At 39.3% G+C, this 20,809-nt stretch overlaps 1 protein-coding gene across 1 annotated transcript in view; it reads left to right on the forward strand.

Annotated features, from left to right (window-relative positions):
• The first annotated feature begins 2,343 nt into the window (after positions 1-2,343).
• Positions 2,344-20,809, forward strand: part of NID1 (nidogen 1) — a 44,173-nt gene continuing 25,707 nt past the window's right edge. Inside the window, exons 1-10 of the mRNA XM_064648773.1 lie at positions 2,344-2,598; positions 9,078-9,377; positions 10,504-10,733; positions 11,362-11,789; positions 12,794-12,943; positions 14,147-14,398; positions 15,515-15,715; positions 17,493-17,738; positions 18,591-18,734; positions 19,867-19,995. Coding sequence (XP_064504843.1) covers positions 2,392-2,598; positions 9,078-9,377; positions 10,504-10,733; positions 11,362-11,789; positions 12,794-12,943; positions 14,147-14,398; positions 15,515-15,715; positions 17,493-17,738; positions 18,591-18,734; positions 19,867-19,995 — 2,287 coding nt within the window. The 5' untranslated portion in view covers positions 2,344-2,391. The remainder of the gene's footprint in view (positions 2,599-9,077; positions 9,378-10,503; positions 10,734-11,361; positions 11,790-12,793; positions 12,944-14,146; positions 14,399-15,514; positions 15,716-17,492; positions 17,739-18,590; positions 18,735-19,866; positions 19,996-20,809) is intronic.

The raw sequence follows: 20,809 nt of genomic DNA on the forward strand, positions 1-20,809 counted from the left end.
ATCATTTAATCAAGTACACATGTTCAATTCTTTAGCAATTCCTTGTATGTTGCTTCCTTTGGTCGTCTGATCTTTTTTTATTGCTTTAGTCTGAATTCTTTCAAGTGGTGAATTTTCTGTGACATTGCTGATCTCACAAGCAATCTCTGGAAACACAGTGTTATTATATGCCTTTAGAACCTCACTTACCTCCCTGTAACACAATAAAACCATCTCATCTATTGTACAGAATCTCAGTGCCTGCTCAGGAGATGCTATTGCATTGTAAACTGCTGTCGTATCTGATTTAAGATGCAATGAAATTGTGGAGTTCTTGGCATTTACCAGCTGTGTTCTTTCTCAATTGTGATATTCCAGTTTGTATCTAAATACTTTTCTTCCCTGCTTAAATCTTGTTGCATTTTCCATTCGGGCTGGTGTTAGCCATTAATATCTCCCAATTAACTACTTTGTAATGTAAACATGCTTTTCCATCCCTTTTTCGGGTCGTTACTGAAGACTCTAGAAAGGACAACAGGAATTTGTTTTAATTTTTTTTTTTTGGTCTTAAACTAACAATTCTCACCACCCCTCACAGTGGGAACTGCATACAAGGTAAACTTGTTCAGCTACAACAGAAACACTGTAATCCTCTTAAGGTAAATATAGACTAAACAATCTCAATATGCTGACTAATGGACAAAGGATTTACTCTAACATGGCTACTACCCTGTGCTTTAAACATGCAGATGTAGATATTTAACTTTTCAGCCTTCAAAAAGATTTCAAATTTACTACACTAAGTGTCTAGCTTCCCAGTGGCCCCTCCAAACTCTGGGCATAATACTAGGAAGTCATGTGGATTTAATAGGAAAATGTTACCCTCTCAGAGTTTTCTTCAGTAAGTACAGTAAGAACTCAAGGAGACAAGACTTTCATTCCTCCCACACCACCATGCTACTTTTCTCAGTGACTGTTTTCACTGACATACAGAAGACAGTTGTAGATAGTTGCTAGTGATCACAGTGATTAGCTTAACAGATGCATTTCTTTCTTGCAGGTACCCATAGTTATAGCGTACCCTGGAATGTCTTGTGCTCTTGCAATTTGCCAAGTACAAAATTATGTTTTCTTACCAAAAAAAACCCCAAACCAAAACAACAGCAACAAAAAGAGCAGGCATTTAAAGAAAAGTTCAATGCCATGTAAAAAGCATGTGGATAGCATTTCAGCTACCTTCCCTCAGGTGATTTTCTGCTGTAAACATTGTGTGGAAATATCACAGCATGCACTTTACTGGCCAAGATTTAATCCTTAAACACTGCTGGAAGCTTTGGAAAAAATATATGAAATATAACCATTCTTCAGTTGCTTCTGAGTGTTCCAAGGGAGCAGGACTAGGCTATAAAACAAGGCGGCACAGTCAGAAATAATATATTTGTATATATTGAATCCCACAAAAGTTGATATTTCAGATATGATTGTCAGGATTTATCCAGCTTGGGGCAGTGTGGACAACAAATAAGAACATAAGTAGCAGAACTAATATAATTCAGTGTAATGCAAGCATGTTATATCTTCAGTGAATACCCATAAAACAGAGTCAAGTACATGGGAACTACATCAACTATATTACTTTTGTCTGTATCTAATATCGGTGATTTTTCATTTGCAGATTTATAAGTCTTCTAGTTTTATTTTATAACCAAATGAAATTCTGACATGGATGGTGTCAATTCAAGAAACACATTCCAGTGCATTTATTCATTTCCCCGGATAATAAGCACCTGGATTCATATTTTTGTTTCATGTTGATTTTGGTATTTGGTCTCAGTATGTTAGTTCTTGGCATGCTGCGGGAAGATACCGCAGCTGCTGGAAGACACTGCAGCTGCTAGAGTAACTTTGAGTCGGAGTTTTCCAAACTAGCGCAGAAACCCCACCGGTCCTGGCGGAGAGCCGCGGCTTTGAAAGCATCTGTCAGATGCCTACGACCCTGCATCGGTTTATCTTCCCGAGTTTCGCACCCCACAAACGACACTGATCCCGAAAGCGGTTGAGTGTTCCTATCCTAGCGCCCGCGGGGCGCTCCCGGGAGCCGGTCCCCCCGTGCTGGCGCGGACCCCGCTCTGCTCCCGCAGGCTCAGAGGCGGCGAGCAATGCCCGGGCCGGGAGCGATCCCTGCGGCTGAGTCCCCCTCAGCTCTGCCCAGCTCCGCGGGCTGCGCGGCCCGCAGGGGTCCCGGGGCGGGCGGGGCCGAGCCAGGGGGGGCCGGGGCCGGTGGTCCCGCCCGCCCCGCGCCGCCATTGGCCGCGGCGCCCCCGCCCGCCGGCCCGGCCCGTCCCGGCCGCCCCCGCTGCCCGCGCTTATAGTGGCGGGACAGCGCTGACCCTCCCGCTGGGAGTCGCCGGGATGCGCTCCGCGCCGAGCTGCCCGCGCTGTGCGCTGCTGGTGCTGGCGCTGCCCATCCTGGCGCTGCCCGCCGAGCGGCTGGCGCTGCTGCCGCATGGAGAGGAGCGCGGCGATGCCGCGCTGGAGAACGGGGACGACGCGCGCTCGGCGGCGCTGGAGCTGAGCACGGCGCTGCGCTTCTACGGCGCCGCCGTCCGCTCCCTCTACGTGAGTGCGGGGCCCCCTTTGGCCGCCGGAGGGTCGGGACGGCTCCTGGGGGCTCCGCGGGGCGCTTTGGGGTGGTACTTCTTGGGTTCCGTGTCGGTTGTGTGAGCGCCGAGGTCAGAGGTCGGTCCAAAGAGCTTAATTGTTCCAGTTGTGTTCAGTTGGGTGGTAGGGTCGTGTTAATGTCCCTCTCAGGCTGTGGCTGTTGCCAATTCTTCACAGTCTGTACTGGGAGAAGATTCAACAGGTAATAGGGGGGTAAAGCAAATCGATTAACAAGAATGAACGCCGTCCCCAGGCGTTTTCAGTGCTTATACACACAGAGCGTGTTCAGCTAAAACATCCTCGCTGTGGTCTGTTTTTTGTGTTTCAGCATACCGAAGTCACAAAACTGAAACTATGACTGTCTAACCAGTAGCCTGACATGTCCAAGACTTGCATCTCTTAGCACCGAAGTGCTTTCTGCCTCGTAATGTCTTGGGTGCTCTTGGATGTTCATTGCTTAAGAGTCGCTTGGGCAGGGGAAGTCCACATGCAGAGTAATTGCAGGCTTTGGGCTGTAGGCAGATCTCAGCCATGTGTGTGTGCTTTATAGCAGAGTCTGTATCCCAGAGTTGTTTGTGCACGTTTATAGCTAATGGAGGGTGTTTCGTATTTGAAAGTGGGATTGAAAACAGATTGTCTGGAGCAGAGCTGCTCAAAAGCAGCCATAAAAAAAGTGTTTAAAATGGCAGCATGTCTTCAGAACCCTGCAAGAGCACTACATGTTTTATCATTGCCCCTTTTCCCCTGAAGCCTCATCTAGGCTGGCAGTTGAAAGGCCTTAGTAGGGAAGGTGCAGTATGTTCAATGTGTTAATCTGATAAGTTAAACCCATCTCCCTGTCCATATATGCCAGTGTGTTTTAGCATTGTGGGTCAAAGGTGCAACTCTGTGGACTAATCTACATGAAGACATTTGGGGAACTAGAGCTCCCTTGTGACTGCAGTCGTGCAAAGTTTGATGTGGTTCCCATGTACTTGACTCTGTTTTGTGGGTATTCACTGAAGATATAACATGCTTGCATTACACTGAATTATATTAGTTCTGCCACTTATGTTCTTTTTTGTTGTCCACACTGCCCCAAGCTGGATAAATCCTGACAATCATACCTGAAATATCAACTTTTGTGGGATTCAAGTTATGTGTGTGTGGAAAATGGGTGTTGTTCACTGACGCTGGCAGTAAAGATGAAGTATTAAGTGGAGTTCAGACTTCAGTTTGACCCTTAGTTCATTGTCTTGTCTTCTGTACTCTAAGTCTGGCCACTCATTAGCCAACCTAAGTAAAAGATACACTTTTTAAAGCACAGGCATACTCTTAAAAGATAGGGGACTGTATATCCAGCCATTGAGAAGCAAAGATAACAAGTAATGTGTCAGGTAAGGGGGCAGAGTTTTCAAAGAGCAGTAAATGGATTAAACACACCAGATTTCTTAAGTTTAGTGATCTTTTTACTTGCCCATGCCCTGAAAGAGGAATAGTTCTAGTTAGCCTTTGTCTGAAAGAATACTCATATAAAGTTTATTTCAGAGTCACTTTTAGGACTCTGCTAGCATGATTACTCAGTACTAAGGATGGGCAGTTTTAGTCAATGGCATTTGAGTATCAGTCTACACACTATGAAGAGTTTTTTATCTTGCATTGAAGCTGGCATGAGTACTGCAAAACAGAAGCACAGTACAAACTGTGAACGGGTAGGAAAAAGAGAAGTAAACCTGTTAAGGAAGGGTATTGAGCAGTTTTGAAAGTGCCTTCACACTATTATTTTTATGTATATTTGCAATGAGTACTTATTAAGCTCTATGACGTTATTTGGCAAGCAAGATTTGCCAAAGTATTGCTAGTTGGTGGTAAATGTTATCAAGCTGATACAATTAACGTGTAGTATACGTGATAATACACAAAGGAATTCCTAGATCAGATTTTGTGTTGTGATTAAATATTTCTTTCTGTATGATTCATCAGGATAATGTGTTAAGCTTATCTTAATTTTTGAGCACTTGATTTTTGGCCTTCAATCAGTTGAAAATTTGTGGATTCTCTTTCTGTTTTTTTCAACAGTCTAGAAGCTGAGTTGTTTGAGTTATCTCTACACATGAATAAAAAGGCAAGGAGTTCTGAGAAACAATTGTTTAATATCAGCTCGTCATAAAATCCTTGGCAACAAAACCTTTTTTCGTAGACAAAAGAGAGCACTTTTATTTCATAAGTGGAAACAGACTTTCCCATACTGTAATCTTCAATATGGTGTTTTCCTATGAAAGATTTATAACATTGAATCCAATCACTAACCAAACATATTTGTTTTAATAGCATGCTTTTATTAAGGCTTTTTCAGTTTACACTAAGACTCATTGATATGGAAAAATGAAAGGATTAGGGAATTATCTCCATTTGGGGAAGAATCCAGAATCCTTTAAGGCAAGCTTGGCTCAATTTTTTAAATCCTTACTTTTTTTGACTTGCTAAATTAATGGTTGTTTATGTTTCTATTAGAAAGCTTTGCTGCTTTAAGTCAATTGTCACTTCATTATGAAAATACATTCAATTTTTCTAAACTCTCTTACTCAGAAATATTCAAGTCCTTAAAATGTCTACTCACTGAACAGGGAAAAAAATGCCTCATTTGTTTGAAACTTGAATTTTTGTAGTACACACAGAGATACTTTTTCTCTTAATAGAAGTGCTTCCTTACTTTGCACTTCCTTCTTCTTACTTGATTTTCAGGATGGACCTATAATAGTGTGTGTATGATTTGTTCTGCTACAAACCCCAAATGTATGTTAACTATGTGTGTGATCCAGAAGTTTAACATCTAAAAATACATCTATGTTAGTTCCTGTCAAGTTAAATAGTGTTATACCCTAAAAGGAAAGATATACTGTAAAGCTGGTCTTTGAGCAACGCCCACCTTAGGCATTTTTTTCCCCCTTTCCCTTTTGGCAGGAATGATGCTCTGATGAAACCCAGGGTGTACTCTGAATTACTTGTCTTTATTTTGGGATTTGCACTTTAACCTGTCTGTGTGAACTTAAAAGAGACAGGGTAAAATTAAATCATACTATTCACCGTCTTTGTCAATATAAATATATTGTTAAAGCTAAAAACGCTTTTTCATTATTAATAAGTGTTCTTTCTCTGCACTAAAAATCACTGCACAAAGTGAGCAGTTTGTGTATTTATTTTCATTTAATGGCTTGCAACTGTTTTCTGGGTGATAGAGTACATGCAACCAAACATTCCCTTAACATTTGAAAGTGAACTGTCTCACTTATAAACTACAAAAAAATGGGTTTGGCATTCTGCATCTCCTTAATAAAATTACTTTTTGCATTAAAGTTAGCAAAATAGGGAAAGAATAGTCAGAACCATGTCACTAATAGGTGAAAAGAGGAGGGCCATTCCTTCTGGTTTCTGCTTTACTCTGTGGTATTAACTAGTCCTGATTGTATTTTCTCTTAATGTTATTTTAATTTCTGCCATAAATGGGGGATCATGAAGCCACGGAGTCTGTACACACCAAATCTGATGAAGAGCATGGAATTTGTTTAAAATACTTCAAACACCAGTCATCTCTCACAAGAGGATTTAGAGTGGGAGCAGGGCTGCTTGTGTACAAAAAGTGTAAGCAAGGAGAAGGAAGGGAAAAACTTTTAATTGGCTCTAAATTTATTACTTTAACGATGGAGTACATATCCTTGCTAAAGGTTTTAGCAAACAAACCATAATGCCCACCATCCTCCATACTGTCTTCTAGTGGTAGAGTGTATTTGGTGGGGTTTCATTTTCAGGTCATGTTTTAGCTTTGCTTTATAGGAATGAGGCATTTTCTAGTGTACAGATGTTGTAGGAGTTCTGGACACCTTTCTGGACTAGATTTATGTTACATGGATGACTGTAATTGCAGGGTCTATACTGAGGTAACCCATGCTGTCTTTTTAGTTCTCTATTCCTAAAATTCATAATTTGCCTTAGAATCTGTGACCATTTTTAAGTCATAAATGATTAGAGAAAAAGTTATCACAATACTCAGCTTCTTCTCCCCCTTTCTAACATGACCTCCTTTCCCATTGTGCTTGTGCAGATTATTTTCTGCTTATATATCTCAGATATACTGTTCATACCTAAAGCCAGCTTGCCAGTTTTTACATGATCTTAACGTTTTTAATATTTTACACTGTAGCTGCTAGTGAAATTATACATCTGGAGACAATACAGTCAGCATATGTCAAGCCACTTTTAAAGTAAATTCTGATATACTGTGGGAACTATTTGCTAAGTTTAGCTAATAGTTTTCTGCTGACCATTTTCCAGTTATGCGCCAAGCTGACTGACCACCAACCTGTGGCAATGGGCATGCTCTGACCCCCTGGCTAGCCAAAGGAGGGTTCAAGGTATAGGTGTGTGTTGTATATGAAGGGGTGTTTGGCATCATGAGTTCTTATACTAGACTTTTTCTGATTTGCTGTGTGTAGCCATAGTAATAGTGGTCCAGATTTTAAGGGATGTTGCCAAGATACATGTAACCTGTATCCTTGATGGGCTTGCACAGCCCACAATTTCTCTGTGAAGAGAATGAATATGTGGCCTCCTACTGGCCTCCTTGTTTCCAAATTTATATAGTGGAAAAAGGGGAAGAAAAATTTGGAGATGACGAGAGTGATCAGAGACAGATAACAACTCTTATACAGGGAGTGCATGAATAGACTGGGGTCTTCATTCTGGAGGAGAAATGATGTAGTGGGAAAGACTGGGTAGGATTTTTGTATGTCCCAATACAAAAACTAGGGGCCATCAAATGAAGCTGGGAGCCAGACCAAAAACCAAAAAGTGTTGGAGAGACCTCAGGGTTTGAGTCACAGATTCATGGAGCTTCTTTTCCAGGGATTTTGTGGATGATAAAGTTTATATGTGTTGAAGGGAAGACTTAACAAATATGTGAAGAGATCCACAGAGGATGAATAAACAGTCAAACCACAGGGAATCCCTTGAGGTGAATGTGGCTGGAGGCTGGTTGGAGAAGTACGTGCATGTCCTCTTGTTTGCTTAATCTGTAAGCCAGCAGGTATGGCTGGGGACAGACTACTGGGTTAGATGACCTTGCAGTCTGAGTCACAGCGGCCATTCTGACCCACTTCTAAGCATCTATAAAGACTGCATAAAGTTGAGAACATCAGGACTGTGTGATCCTCAGCATTCAGCAGCGGTTTGTTCTCCTCGGACTCCCAGGAATCCCTGTGAGTGAGATCAACCTGCAAGAGATTGCAGCTTTAGTTTCACAGCTTGTAGTGACAGTTTTGGAACCTCTTTTCCTTTCTGAGTCCCCTGTATATGTGGCAGCAGCTCTAGAGTGAGTGCCTGGCTGCCTGCAGGTAGTCAGATGTGTCCTGTTATGCAGTCCAACACCTGGAAATAGATTTGTATGTGGCTGATTCACTCAGTGCCATACATATCTGGAAGAAAGGCCTGGGACACAAAGCTGTGTTTGAGCAGTTTGTGCACCATCCCAAGGCCTGACACCTGTAGTCCTGCTCGCTGCTTGTGTGTGTGAGAGCTGGCTCTGTTTTGCCAGTGGAGTTTGGCTGTCACACTTGGACATGCCTTAGCACCTACTGTATGTATGTGTTTATTTCAGTTTTAGTCGGAGGTGGTTGGCTCTGAGTCATTGTCTCACTGACCAGTTAAATCTCACTGAGCCACTGTGTATGCATTTTCAAACTGAGAGTATCACTTATATATTTTAGCGCTTTTTTTTCTTCTTTCAAATAATAGACCCAGTTTTCCACTGGCCTGTGTCAGAGCACTCAGCTGTAAGAGAATTTATAGGGCCTGCTGTGGAAATTCTGTCTCCTAGCCTCCATAGCCTCTGATATTAGAGCTGTACTCACATGAGCAGCAGCTTGTTGTTGTCAGCCTTGCACAGTAGTAGAGGAGTTCCTAGGAGGATGTTTGTAGTGAAGTGAAAATTAAAGCAGTCCTTGTGAGGCGAAGAGAAATCTGTACATCTTCCCAAAAGACTTTCACCCAAACTATTACAATATTTAAGCATGGAGCAGTTTTTTGGATTGGTATCTATGTGTAGATTAGTTCTTTGCTCAGAAGTTTTATCAGCTTCTTCTGAAGCAATGGTGGGGAAGTATATCTTTGTTAGAAGAGGCAATAAGTGTCTGAAATTTAAATAGGTAAAATCTTTTTCTAGGGAAAAAAGGCTGGGCTATCCATGAAGTATACCTCTGGTTTTAGGCAACTTAAATACCAGGACTCCTGACATGGGATACAAAACAAGAACTTGAAAAACCCAGATACTTTTCGAATATGAACCTGATTTTTGACTCAATTTCTTTTCAAAATGCAATGAAAATATTGTGATCTACAGCACCTATGTGTAGGAGACAGCCATATGAACAGTATCCGTGTTACAATTTTCATCCTTTTATTAGGTTACCACTAACGGGATTATTGCAGTGAATGAACCTTCAGATGAAGAAAAATATCTTGGTCAATTCCCAGTGAGTTTTGGGGCTATTGCTCCTTTTATGGCTGACCTGGACACAACAGATGGACGTGGAAATGTGTATTACAGGGAAGATTCGTCGTCAGATGTCTTGCAACTTGCATCAGACTATATCAAAAGAGGTTTTCCTGAGACTGCTTTTGATCCCAGCAGTGTTGTTATTGTTACCTGGAAGTTTGTGGGTCCTTACCAGGCACCAGGAGAAGATCATGCTTTGGAAGAAAAGGTGAGTATTAATCAGAACTTTAAGTCATGTTGGATGCATGTTCAGGTAAAGTGTAACACTGTAACCTATTTGTTTTTAAGGCTTGAATTTCTTTGTGTTTAAATGAATCCTGCAGAGTTAAGAATGTATTTTATTGCTGAAAAGGCTGTAGTATAATGGGAGTTACAAGAATTTTTACTTGATTTTTCTTTTACAATATTTTATTAATTAAAAAGAAAATGTTTGATACATAGCTGATTTCTTTGTATTCCCGGACAACTCTTACTTTGAATGTTAAGTGTGAGATGGTAATAACTGAAATAGTAGAATAACCTGCCCTCCCTCCTTGCAATATAATCCTGTTGGCTTGCATTTTTCAACAGACTCAAGTCATTTTGATGTCAGACTATCTAAAATCAGATAAGGACTAGTAGGAACTGAAGACCATTTTGAATGGATGATGTTGCATTCAGAAAAATCTCATGTTTTGTAGCTAGTATTGAATGAAGAAGCAGTTAGAGGGTTTTTTTTATTATTACTCACCAACCATTTTCCCCTTTTTAAACCATTTAGGTACTATCCTGCATGAATATGTAAATTTGTACACCATAATTATTCCAGCTGATGAGCTTGCTCACAATGTATCGAGTTGAGAACATTACCACAACTTACAAAATCTTTTTATGTCAATGATAACTTCTTTTGCTTAACTTGACACAAGCACTGTGTTCATAATAACAATTTTGCACTCTGATAGCAATGAGTAGCTGATGTCTGAGGTGCTGTCTTAGTGGTTCCTACAGTAAGCAGGAGTGTTCCTATGGGTAAAGGCTTGAAGCAAGATGAAACTTAAAGTTTACTTTAAATATTCTGTAGAACTTAAAATTGTTATGTTTTGGGCAGCCTCCTCTGACTATTTCACTTTAATAATGGGGGTTTTTTCATGTTTATGAATGCTAAAGCTGAAACTGCCTTAGCAAAATATAAACTTGTGTAATGTTGACTTTTCCTAGGAAGTACATGATACATTATGTATGATGGAAATTCTAATGTTGATTTTGTGTTTAAAAAAAGGAAAAGTATTATTCTGTTGTCTCTCTTGACTATTTTTACATGAGTAAATGGGTGTTAATATTTTTTTCCACAGAGAAACACATTCCAGGCTGTTTTAGCCTCTTCTGACTCCAGTTCCTATGCTATTTTCCTTTATCCAGAAGATAGTTTGCAGTTCTATAGCACATACTCCAAGAATGGCGATGAAAATATTCCTGCTATGGTCGGCTTTAGTCAAGCCTCTACAAACTACTACTTTTGGGAAAAGCCAGGCTCCTACAATGTCATTGCTAATGATGAAGACAGCATTAGAAACCTGTACAAGTATGCTTTTTTCCTTGTTTAAACTCCTCAAGAGTTACGTGGTTTTCTTAATTGTAGCATGAATCACTGAGAACTAAGAAGATGCTATTAACCATTGCATGAGGAATCACAAAGTCTGCCACTGATGAACATCCACCCTCTTGAGGAATATGAGTACTTTGGTATAATTTTTCAAAGGTCCACAGTTTCATTGTCACTAGTAGGAACCGCTGTGTACTCAGTTGTTCTACAAATTGTACCACTTAGACTTCAATTCTTTATGGTCTATCCTAGGCAGCCCCTTTTTTGAAAGAAAGAGTGAACAAGAAGGAAAGGCAATGAGTTAGAAAGTTCTAGTAAGTGGTAGCAAGATCTTTGTGGCACAAATATCTCCTCCTGTTCCCATTGCTTTGGAGACAAGAAAACTAGAAATTCTCAGAGCTCTAGGTATGGAGAATAAAATGCTATCTGAACTGTCAGGGGTGTTTTACAGCTGAATAAACTGTACCTGTAGATAAGTATGTAGATAAGATAATTAAACAGTTTTGTCCTGACACTCCTCAGTGAAGGATAACATCTTGTGTAGGCTAGAAATACCACACAACTCGTGCTTGGTTGTTTTGATTTGGCATATGCTTCTCTTTGACAGAAGCAGCAATGCTGGGAAGCAAGGTGTCTGGGTGTTTGAGATTGGTAGCTCATCTGACAGCATTGTGCCTGCCAAGATCAGCAATGTTTTGGAGAGCCTAGAGCCTGATGAAGAAGACCAGGAGATGACTTCTAAACCATTCATGTCAGACTACGGCTCCACTGAAATAACACAGCAGTATATCACAAGTAGTACAGACAGCACCGAAGAGGATCAGCACCATGTTACATACAGTGTTCCTCAGTTAGCTGCAGAAGACTTTTTGACTCCATACCAAGATGTAACAGGAACACCTTCAACTGAGTCTTTTTACAGTCCTCAAGATTTCCCAACAGCAAAAGCTCCGCCTCGCCAGTTTCAGGTCCAGCGGTTCCCCCCACAGCAACCTCAAGTCATAGATGTGGAAGAATTTGATGAAACTGGAATAGGTAAGGTCTTTTTGTAGCTTAGCTCCCTGAAAGATGGATAGGCTGGGAAAAAAACCAAACAAACCAAACCAACAAACAAAACCACAAAAACAAACAAACAAACCCACAAAAAACAAACAAACACCACCAACAACAAACAAAAAACCCAAAAGCAAACAAACAAAAAAACTAACAACAAAAAAACCAGAGGTGTGTGCAAATTGAATTACTAAAGAAATTATCTGTTTCCTTCTCACTGTCTTCATATCTGAAAATCCGGACACGTTTCATAAATTTGTTATTCATCAAAGTAGTCAACTTGGATGTCATCTGATTCAGATCTTGCCAGTCTAGTAAACTAGTTCCCTAATCAAGCTCACAGACCTTTCTTAGATGTGCTACTGAATACAGGTGACTTAATAAAGGTTGGGAATAGAAACTGCTGTAAAATTTGTTGTCTAGGGTTTCATGGCCTCCAGTCTTCCAGGGGTGGAAGTAGCAATTCTAAGTTCTGATAAAATGTTTATAGAAATTTCAGAGTAGCGTGACTGACTGGCCAGATGTTTCTTGATGCAGATGTGAGAATTGCTATCTCCATGAAATAATAGGGTAAACCAATTAGGATTACAGGGTGCATCAGTTGCTGCACCGTCCTGGGTACTGTACTGATGTGTTTTGTTCTAAGGTTGGAAAGTCTCCTTTTTGCTTTGGTTTGGAAACAAGAACAGGTTAAAATTATGGTGTTTAGTTTTGACAAGAAGTTTAAACCACTGAAGACAATAGAATTAAACTGTTTCCTAATTAAAAAATTAAACAGCTAAAGTCCTGATGTTTTCTGCAAAATAATAGACTGTTACTTGCGTGTTGCAAGGTTAGCCAAAATCAACTACAATAGTTCGCTTTCCTTAGAGAGAAAATGAAAAAGCTAATCAAGTGAGTTCAGAGAGACTTTTAAACTTGACCAGGGAGGTATGAATACTACAGTAATTACATGAAGTGTAAATATCTGGTCTTATTTTCTGCAGTGTTTCGCTACCACACGGATGTCCAACAGACCTGTGCTAACAACCGTCACCAGTGCTCTGTTCATGCTATTTGCAAAGATTATCCCAACGGATTTTGTTGCAATTGTATTGCCGGTTACAAAGGAAATGGCAGACAATGCGTAGCAGAAGGTAACTCTTTGAAAACTAGGCACATAAGTAGCAATTACATATGACATACTGGAATGACGTGACCTGTTTTAAATACTAAAAAATCTTTGAAAGACTTATCACTGAGATATATTGAATGGTATTTTAAGCAGTGAGCTATACTTTCTAAAATGCTGTGCTTTTTTGAATGAAGCAAATTATTTTAAGTGGTCAGTTATATGCTTTATGCATTTTAACATGACTTTCTAGAAAAAAATAAACTCTTCCATAACTGACATAATTTGAAAGATAGCATAACATTAGGTGATATTTGATAGAATTAGTCATGAAGTTCCACTATGTTATAATCTGATGTGGTCCTCACTCTAGAAATGGACGGTTCAAAGGGATGAACAAATTAACTTTGATCATCAAACTAAAGAGCACGGCTCCTCTTTGTCTGACCCTTAAGCTGCTTTACTAAAGGGCTGATCTGCAAGATTTTTTTAAATACCCATTTAAACTTTGTTCCCGTGTAAAATCCATAAAGGAATTTCTTATGTATACACTTGTAATCCTCACAGTGATTTGACTCAGAGTATAGATGCATTTCAACAGCTCTAATAGCTGACTGCAGACTTTGTGTTTTATAAGCCAGGAAAGCTTTCAGTTCATAAAATTGTGTTTTCTGTAGAAAGAAAAGGATCTGATGATAATGGAATTTGAACTTCCATGTAGGAAATTATATACAGGAGAAAACTAGCAATCCAGAATAGCTATAACACTGACAGTCTTCAGAAAGGTCAATAGTTTAGAATCAAAAATAGGTTAGAATAAGAGGTCAATTACTCTAACACCTAGTGGTGTTAACCTTTTAATAGGGAATGGATAAATTTGCATTCAGTGTGTATTGATATGAAGGGTGATCTTCAGAAGAAGTTTGTGTGCCACTTACTGTCAGATATACTGTAACAGCATACAGAGTTATCCTTGAAGACAAGACTGTTAATGGGCATCTCTTTAGGCAATTTTGGCTATTTAGTAATCTGTATAATAACAACAAACATGTATATACATACATAAGTCAGTGAACACATGGCAATTTCTTGTCTTAATTCTGTGAGTATTTGTTTGTTCTGTATTTCAACACTAATACCTTTGAACATAGTGAGTGCTCTGAACATGTTTCTTGGAGAGTATGAGAGAATTGTCATTTTGTTCTGATGCATTGTATTGATTTACCAGGTTCTCCTCAGAGAGTCAACGGAAAGGTCAAAGGAAGAATCTTTGTAGGAAATAACCCTGTTCCAATTACATTTGAGAACACTGATCTCCACTCCTATGTTGTGATGAACCAAGGGCGTGCCTACACTGCTATCAGCACAATCCCAGAGTCCTTGGGGTATTCTTTACTACCTCTTGCCTCTATTGGAGGTATCATAGGATGGATGTTTGCAGTGGAACACCAAGGATATAAAAATGGATTCAGCATTACTGGTAACTTCTAAATTAATACAGTGTTCAAAACTGTGCTATGCTTTCCTCTGTCTTGATAGAAAAGACATGTATTTAGAACAATATATGATGAAAACACATTTATTCCGAGCTTCAAATTGATCCTTTGTAATTAGACTTCTCACCATTTTTGGACTTTATAATTTTCTGTCGGTGTACCAGCACGCAAGTGTGTTAGAAAGAAGATTGGCTTGGCTAGTTCCTGTGCAAGAAAGATTGTTTAAAGCATATGATTTTTTTTTTTTTGTTACTACAGTGTACAGAGCTACTGAAAAAAAGCTACATCTATATCTTCAAGAAGTCTAGCATGTTAATTTCTTGATTGCATCAATGGAGCAAAAGAGAAAAGAAAATCTGACCTCATGAGGGTCTGAAATTCTTAACAGAAGCAATTGCTGCATGACATGCAAACAACTCCTGAACTTGTTTGAGGGAAACCCCTCTTCACAATTAAAGCTTTTCATAAGAGTTTGAGGCCAAAGCTGTGCAGTTGTGCACATGAATTCAAGCTGTAGATTCAATCTGTTCTAGGAGAACATGTGTTTCCTTTTAAAATTTTATCCTTTACAGCCCTATAATATGAATTTACATGAACATAACTTTTTGTTTTGGGGTTTTCTTGGATCTGGCATTTTGGAAGTTTGTTCTGGAATTTACAACATACGTTTCACTTGGTTTTGATTTGGAAACAGATGTACTGGACTTTTAATTTTTTTTTTAAACTTACTGTATTCCTAATAGAAATTTTCTCTAAACTGCCCTTTTAAATGGTAGGATAAGACCTACTGTTATTAGCTTGGTCAGAATTTTTTTTTTAAATTAAAAAAACCCCTGCTTCCTCAGGCTTATTTGCAATTTACCATGTTCAGTGCTTAAGATAGTATTCAAGGATATTATCGTAGAATCATAGAATCGATTGGGTTGGAAAAGACCTCCGAGATCACCGAGTCCAACCCAGTATACCTCTGAAAGTTATTTCATTAGAAACACAATATATTAGCAATTGTGCCATATCAAAGCTTGCAGAAAACAGTAATATTTTAAACAGAAGGATTCAGAAACACCTATTAAGTGGTTTAACTAATACTCTTTCTTTAGGTGGTGAGTTTACACGGCAAACAGAAGTAACTTTTCTTGGCAACAATGAGAAGCTGGTTGTAAAGCAGAAATTCAGTGGTATTGATGAGCATGGTCACCTTACCATCAGCACAGAAATGGAGGGCAGAATACCTGAGATACCATCTGGTGCATCAGTCCATATAGAACCATACACTGAACTCTATCATACTTCTAGTTCTGGTAAGGTTCCCTAAGAATGAAATGATAAGAAAGTGCACACTTCTTAAAGCAGAGACTAAGACAATCCAAAAAAATTATTTTATTCCCTTTTTAGCAAGTGTATTTAGGACCCTTCAATTTATAGAAAGTTGCTTTTTGTGTCTTAGGAACAGGTCCCAAAAGAGGTGGATTTTGAGTGGGACAATGCAAATATTTAAAATCTTTTTATTGAAAAAAATATTTCAAATTTCCCTGAACTGATGTTTGCAAAACACTGTCGATTTCCCTTTTTGTTGGCCTTGTTTTTACACTGTTGATGGCAGCGTATAAGTTACAAAGTTTTTTTGTAGGTCCGCAGCTCTTTAGTAGGAGCCGTACTGGTGTATATTTTTTTGTGGTAATGTCATTAAGTGAGCTTTGATGTCTGATGAGACTGAGTAAACCAATTGTTTACCAGTATGTGTCATATAAACTGCATTGCAACAACTTTTGCAAGCATTTATCAGTATTATTTGAGCTGATTTTTAAGAACTGACTAGAAAACTAGGAACTTCTTAATTCCCTTATCAGTTTCTCTCTCCTCTCTCTCAGTTCCTTATCACAGACTCTAGATTTCCTGAGAGCCATTCTTCATTCACTATTTACAGAGCAAGCTCCCCTCTTTTGCTTTCTTCTTCCTTGAAAAAATTATGGTTGTTTCAATACAGAAAAAAAGAAAAGTGAGGTTGGAGTGTTGCTGCTCGTCAACCAGCCCACCTGCTGAAGAGAAGTAAAGAGGTGCACCCACAGGCACATGAATACTGGAGAGACTGCACTTTATTCCAGGAGTGCACTTTTGGTTGGTAGAGATAGCAATGATGCAACTACACCATTTTCAGCTGCCTTATATTCACTAATGTCTGGCTTTGGTAGCCAGTGATGAACCCCTCTTGTGCTTTGCCTGTTTTACCGACTGAGAGGAGGAGAAAGTGGAAGCAGTAGGAAGCTTCTGCCTCGTGCTGAACAGCTTCAGAGTTTGGGAGAAGTTGTTTGCGCAGCATGTGCTCTATAGAACACTTGGCAGAAATGCCGTTCCCGTGGAGGTAAAATCAGAGGCTGGAGGGAGGCATCCTTCAGACTGGATTTGATCTACTAGTACTCAAACAGCTGCTATTCTGCTGTCCTATGATGTATCTAACAGTCTGTTACTTAGCAGAAATCCATCTTGCCAGTTGTTGGAAATGGATTGGTATAGGTGTGTTCTGATGTCCAAACAAAGGACAGTGGTGTTCTGATGACCTTCCTGTTGGTGGGAGGATCCATGAGCCCCTCTTTGAAGAGTTTTGGTCACAATTTTTGACAACATAGAAAACTGTTGTGAAGAATGTAAGAGCTCTCGGACAGGCAGCTTCTTCAGGGCTTTTAAAATCCAGGGCTAATAGCCTACAATGAACTAAAAGTGGGTGTAGTTTAGTGCTGGTGAGATGGCTCTTGTAGATCCATTATAAATTCACTGAAAGGGACTTCTGAGTTTGCTGAGTTGAATTTTCCTTTCATTACTTGGAAACCACAAAATAAAGTAAAATTTTTAAAATATGTCAAAATAAATCAAATTATTTATCAGTGCTGTGATACCTGAGAGGAGAGTAAGTGTACTCAAGTGCCTATTCCTTTTCATGGAAATACATCCATTTTCATAGCTTCTTGCCTTTGAAATTTCTATTTACAGTGCACAGACTGCATCCCGATTCTACAGATAGCATTTGGCAGAGTACTTTTGATCTCTGTTCTGATCAGCGTGTTTGCTGTCATGTTGCAGTGATCACTTCATCGTCCACGAGAGAGTACACAGTGACAGAGCCAGAAAGGGATGGAGTTGCTTCCACGTACACGGGCGCCTATCAGTGGCGACAGACCATCTCGTTTGATGAATGCATTCACGATGACTCTCACCGTCCTGCTTCTGCTACTCAGCAGCTCTCGGTGGACAGTGTGTTTGTCCTGTATAACAGAGACGAGCAGATTCTGCGATATGCTATGAGTAATTCCATTGGCCCAATCAGTGGTATGTATGAATTGAAATTTTTTCTCTACTGTGAGTAGTTAAGAACAAACAGGCATCCATATTTTTCTAGCCTGCCTTAGCTGCGTATTAATGAGTTAAATTAATTTATTGCATTAGTCAGTGGAAGTCCAGATCCATCAATTAGGAAGAGAAATGAGACTGTTGAAAGTTTGTATTTTTACTTGAGAAAGTTTGTATTTTTACTTCAAGAAGATTATCTCTTCTTGAAATTCAATGGAGTTTCTGTCTAATTCCTTGAAATACTCTCAAGATACCACCTTGAATCTGTTGCCTCTCAGATAACTGGAGTATATTGTTTATCTTTACCTAATTTTGAAGTTCTTCTATTACTGAATTTTTTGTATTGTCAGAGAAAAGGGCAAAAGAGGGGACTAAGATTCACCATGGGTGAGTTTCTATAACTTATCATGAAACATGGCATTTTATCTTTGAATTGTAGGCAGCCTATGAAGTGTATTTTTTTGGATAAGCTGTCCAAGTTTGCACTAAAATCAAGAAAAAAAGCAAACAATTTGAAAATGCACACCAGATGAGTATAAGAAAAAAACTGTGCTCACTTTTGTTTGATACAAAATAAAGTTCTGCTAATTAAGATGAATAAACCAAGCTGTTATGAATCGTGTTTTTAGTCTACTATCAGTGACTGGGAGATGAATTACTTTTGTCAATCTTGCCTTTCGAGAGGTTTTTGTGGCTTTTCTTTCTTTCTGGTGCAAAAAGTATTTTTTTTTCCTTGTTTAATGCGTACTATAAGCAGACTCCTTCTAGGCCTTAACTGAATGCTATTACTTGGATACAGTCGTCAAGGCTAAATATGATCTGTCTTGTCAGATGGTTCTGCTGATATTAACCGGAATCCTTGCTACACTGGTACTCATAACTGTGACACCAACGCTGTGTGTCGTCCAGGAACTGGAAATCGTTTCTTCTGTGAATGTTCAGTTGGCTTCCGTGGAGATGGAAACGTTTGTTATGGTATCAAAAAACTTTAATTTGTTGCAAAATGAAAGCTAAAGTGGAATTTGTTTTCCTTGGGGTGCACTGACCATCAGGATTAGCCATTCTAGCAAAATGAACTGTCCTGAGAGGCTGGTTTTGAGAAGGATAGGTTAGAGGGTTGCTGGTCTAGCTGATGTATCTCAATAATCAAAGTAGGCAAGTTTGACTGTCTTGAAGGGTGTGTTTTGCTAGCTTGCAAAGCATCTTTCCTACCCAGTCTGTCTTTTTATAAAATATGTGGTAACTTAGCTGTGAGAAATTTACTGTAATGCAAGTTCTGGTTAAAATGAATCAACTAGGTTAAAAGTTCTCAAGGGAGATGAAAAATGGCATATGCATGAGTGGGCAGAGCAGATATGTGCAATTCATTGAAATAATGTTTTTCTTGATCTGCTTTGAAAATCCGTTCTGGTCAAGAAGATTATATTTCCCAACTCTGTCCAACTCTGTATTCATAATGTATTCGGGTTTTGCTTTGTAATCAAATCACAGCACAAATACTTGTTTTCAAGAGGTGAACATGTGTGTTAATGAAGTATGTATCATCCCTATTAGCTAACCAAGTTTTGGGGTTTTTTGATTAAAAAAAAAAAACAAACAAAAAAAAAACCAAAGCACAACTCTTCCCTCACTCCAACCTTTAACTCAACTTGCAAATGAAAACAACAGCACCACATTGTCCCTTCCAGTCCTCTGGTGCTGTGAGTTGAGCGACAATGGATTAGAGATGTATATGGATAATGAAAGGGGAAGTCTTTCATAAAGTTCATGCTCCCCCAGTAGTCATCACTGCTGCTGATCACCTTCTAGGCTGCATGTTTTTCCTCAGTGGCTCCTCTTTTCTCTACAACTTCCCGTGCCTTCCCCTTATTACTTCATTTTAGAGCCTCTTCCGGTTTGTTTTTTCCTTTTTGGTGCCAATTAGCTGAGGACACAGTTACCTGAAATCTTGTTTTCAGGTTACTAATATCTCTTAAGATGTATGGTCTAGCTAAGATGTAGCTGAAATATATAAGACTGCTATTAATCAACAGTTCCAAGTTTCTGTTTTTCTGGCATCCATATTAAATGCGTCTTTATCATAACCAAAATCCTTGTAATATCCTAGATATTGATGAGTGTTCAGAGCAACCAGGTCTATGTGGCACCAATGCAGACTGCAATAACCAGCCAGGAACCTACCGCTGTGAATGTGTTGAAGGATACCAGTTTGCAGCAGATGGGCGGACTTGTGTTGGTGAGTTTCATATTTCTTGAAAGCTCTGCCCACCGGCTCTTGGGCTGTGATTCAGCTCACAGGGACAGAAACAGTCCTTCATGATCTACCCTTACTTCTAACATGAGCTGAATTTAGCGCTGCAGCTACTGATTAGTGGGTTTTTCTGCATTTTCCAAGGGCTGTGCTTTGACTTCTTGGAGTTTTGTGGTTTGTTTCTTTCTTATGTCTAATCCAGAGTTCAGTTTAACAGATTACGCTTTAGTTACAGATTCATCCCTTGGGTAAGATGGTGCACAGGTCTAAATCAGTGCATCTTGGCTATTGCAGGCTTATTCCAAAGCAATAGTTAATCGTGCTGAAAAGAAATTGTAACCACAGATCACTTCACTGTTAAAATCCTCGAGATTTGGAGAAAATGTAGCTCATTTTAATGAACATTAAGACTTCAAATTCAGTAGCTGCTGCTGAATTATTTTTATATAATTTTAAAACTTTATTTCCGAAGGAAGCCTGAGTCAATCTGTATTTGCTAGACTAAGGTTGTCCTAACAAGAGATACCTTTTTCCTGTTTGCCCTGTTTTTCACTCAAGTTCTAGAAATTCCTTTTGGAAAAAGGAATCTACAAATGGCTGATAGAAGAGAGGTAATGACAGATAAAATAGTTAATGGCTTTACTTCTAGAGCTGCAACTGTCAGGATAGGATAGAGATTGGATTTTTTTTGTTTTGTTTTGCTAGAATATTTGTCTTTGCAACCTGACAGTAATTCTGTACTGACGAACCCTGTATGCACTCTTCCAGTATAGCTGGACCGGTTCCTGTTTCTTTTGGA

Source organism: Pseudopipra pipra, chromosome 3 (genome assembly GCF_036250125.1).
Source record: "Pseudopipra pipra isolate bDixPip1 chromosome 3, bDixPip1.hap1, whole genome shotgun sequence".
Lineage (NCBI taxonomy): Eukaryota > Metazoa > Chordata > Aves > Passeriformes > Pipridae > Pseudopipra > Pseudopipra pipra.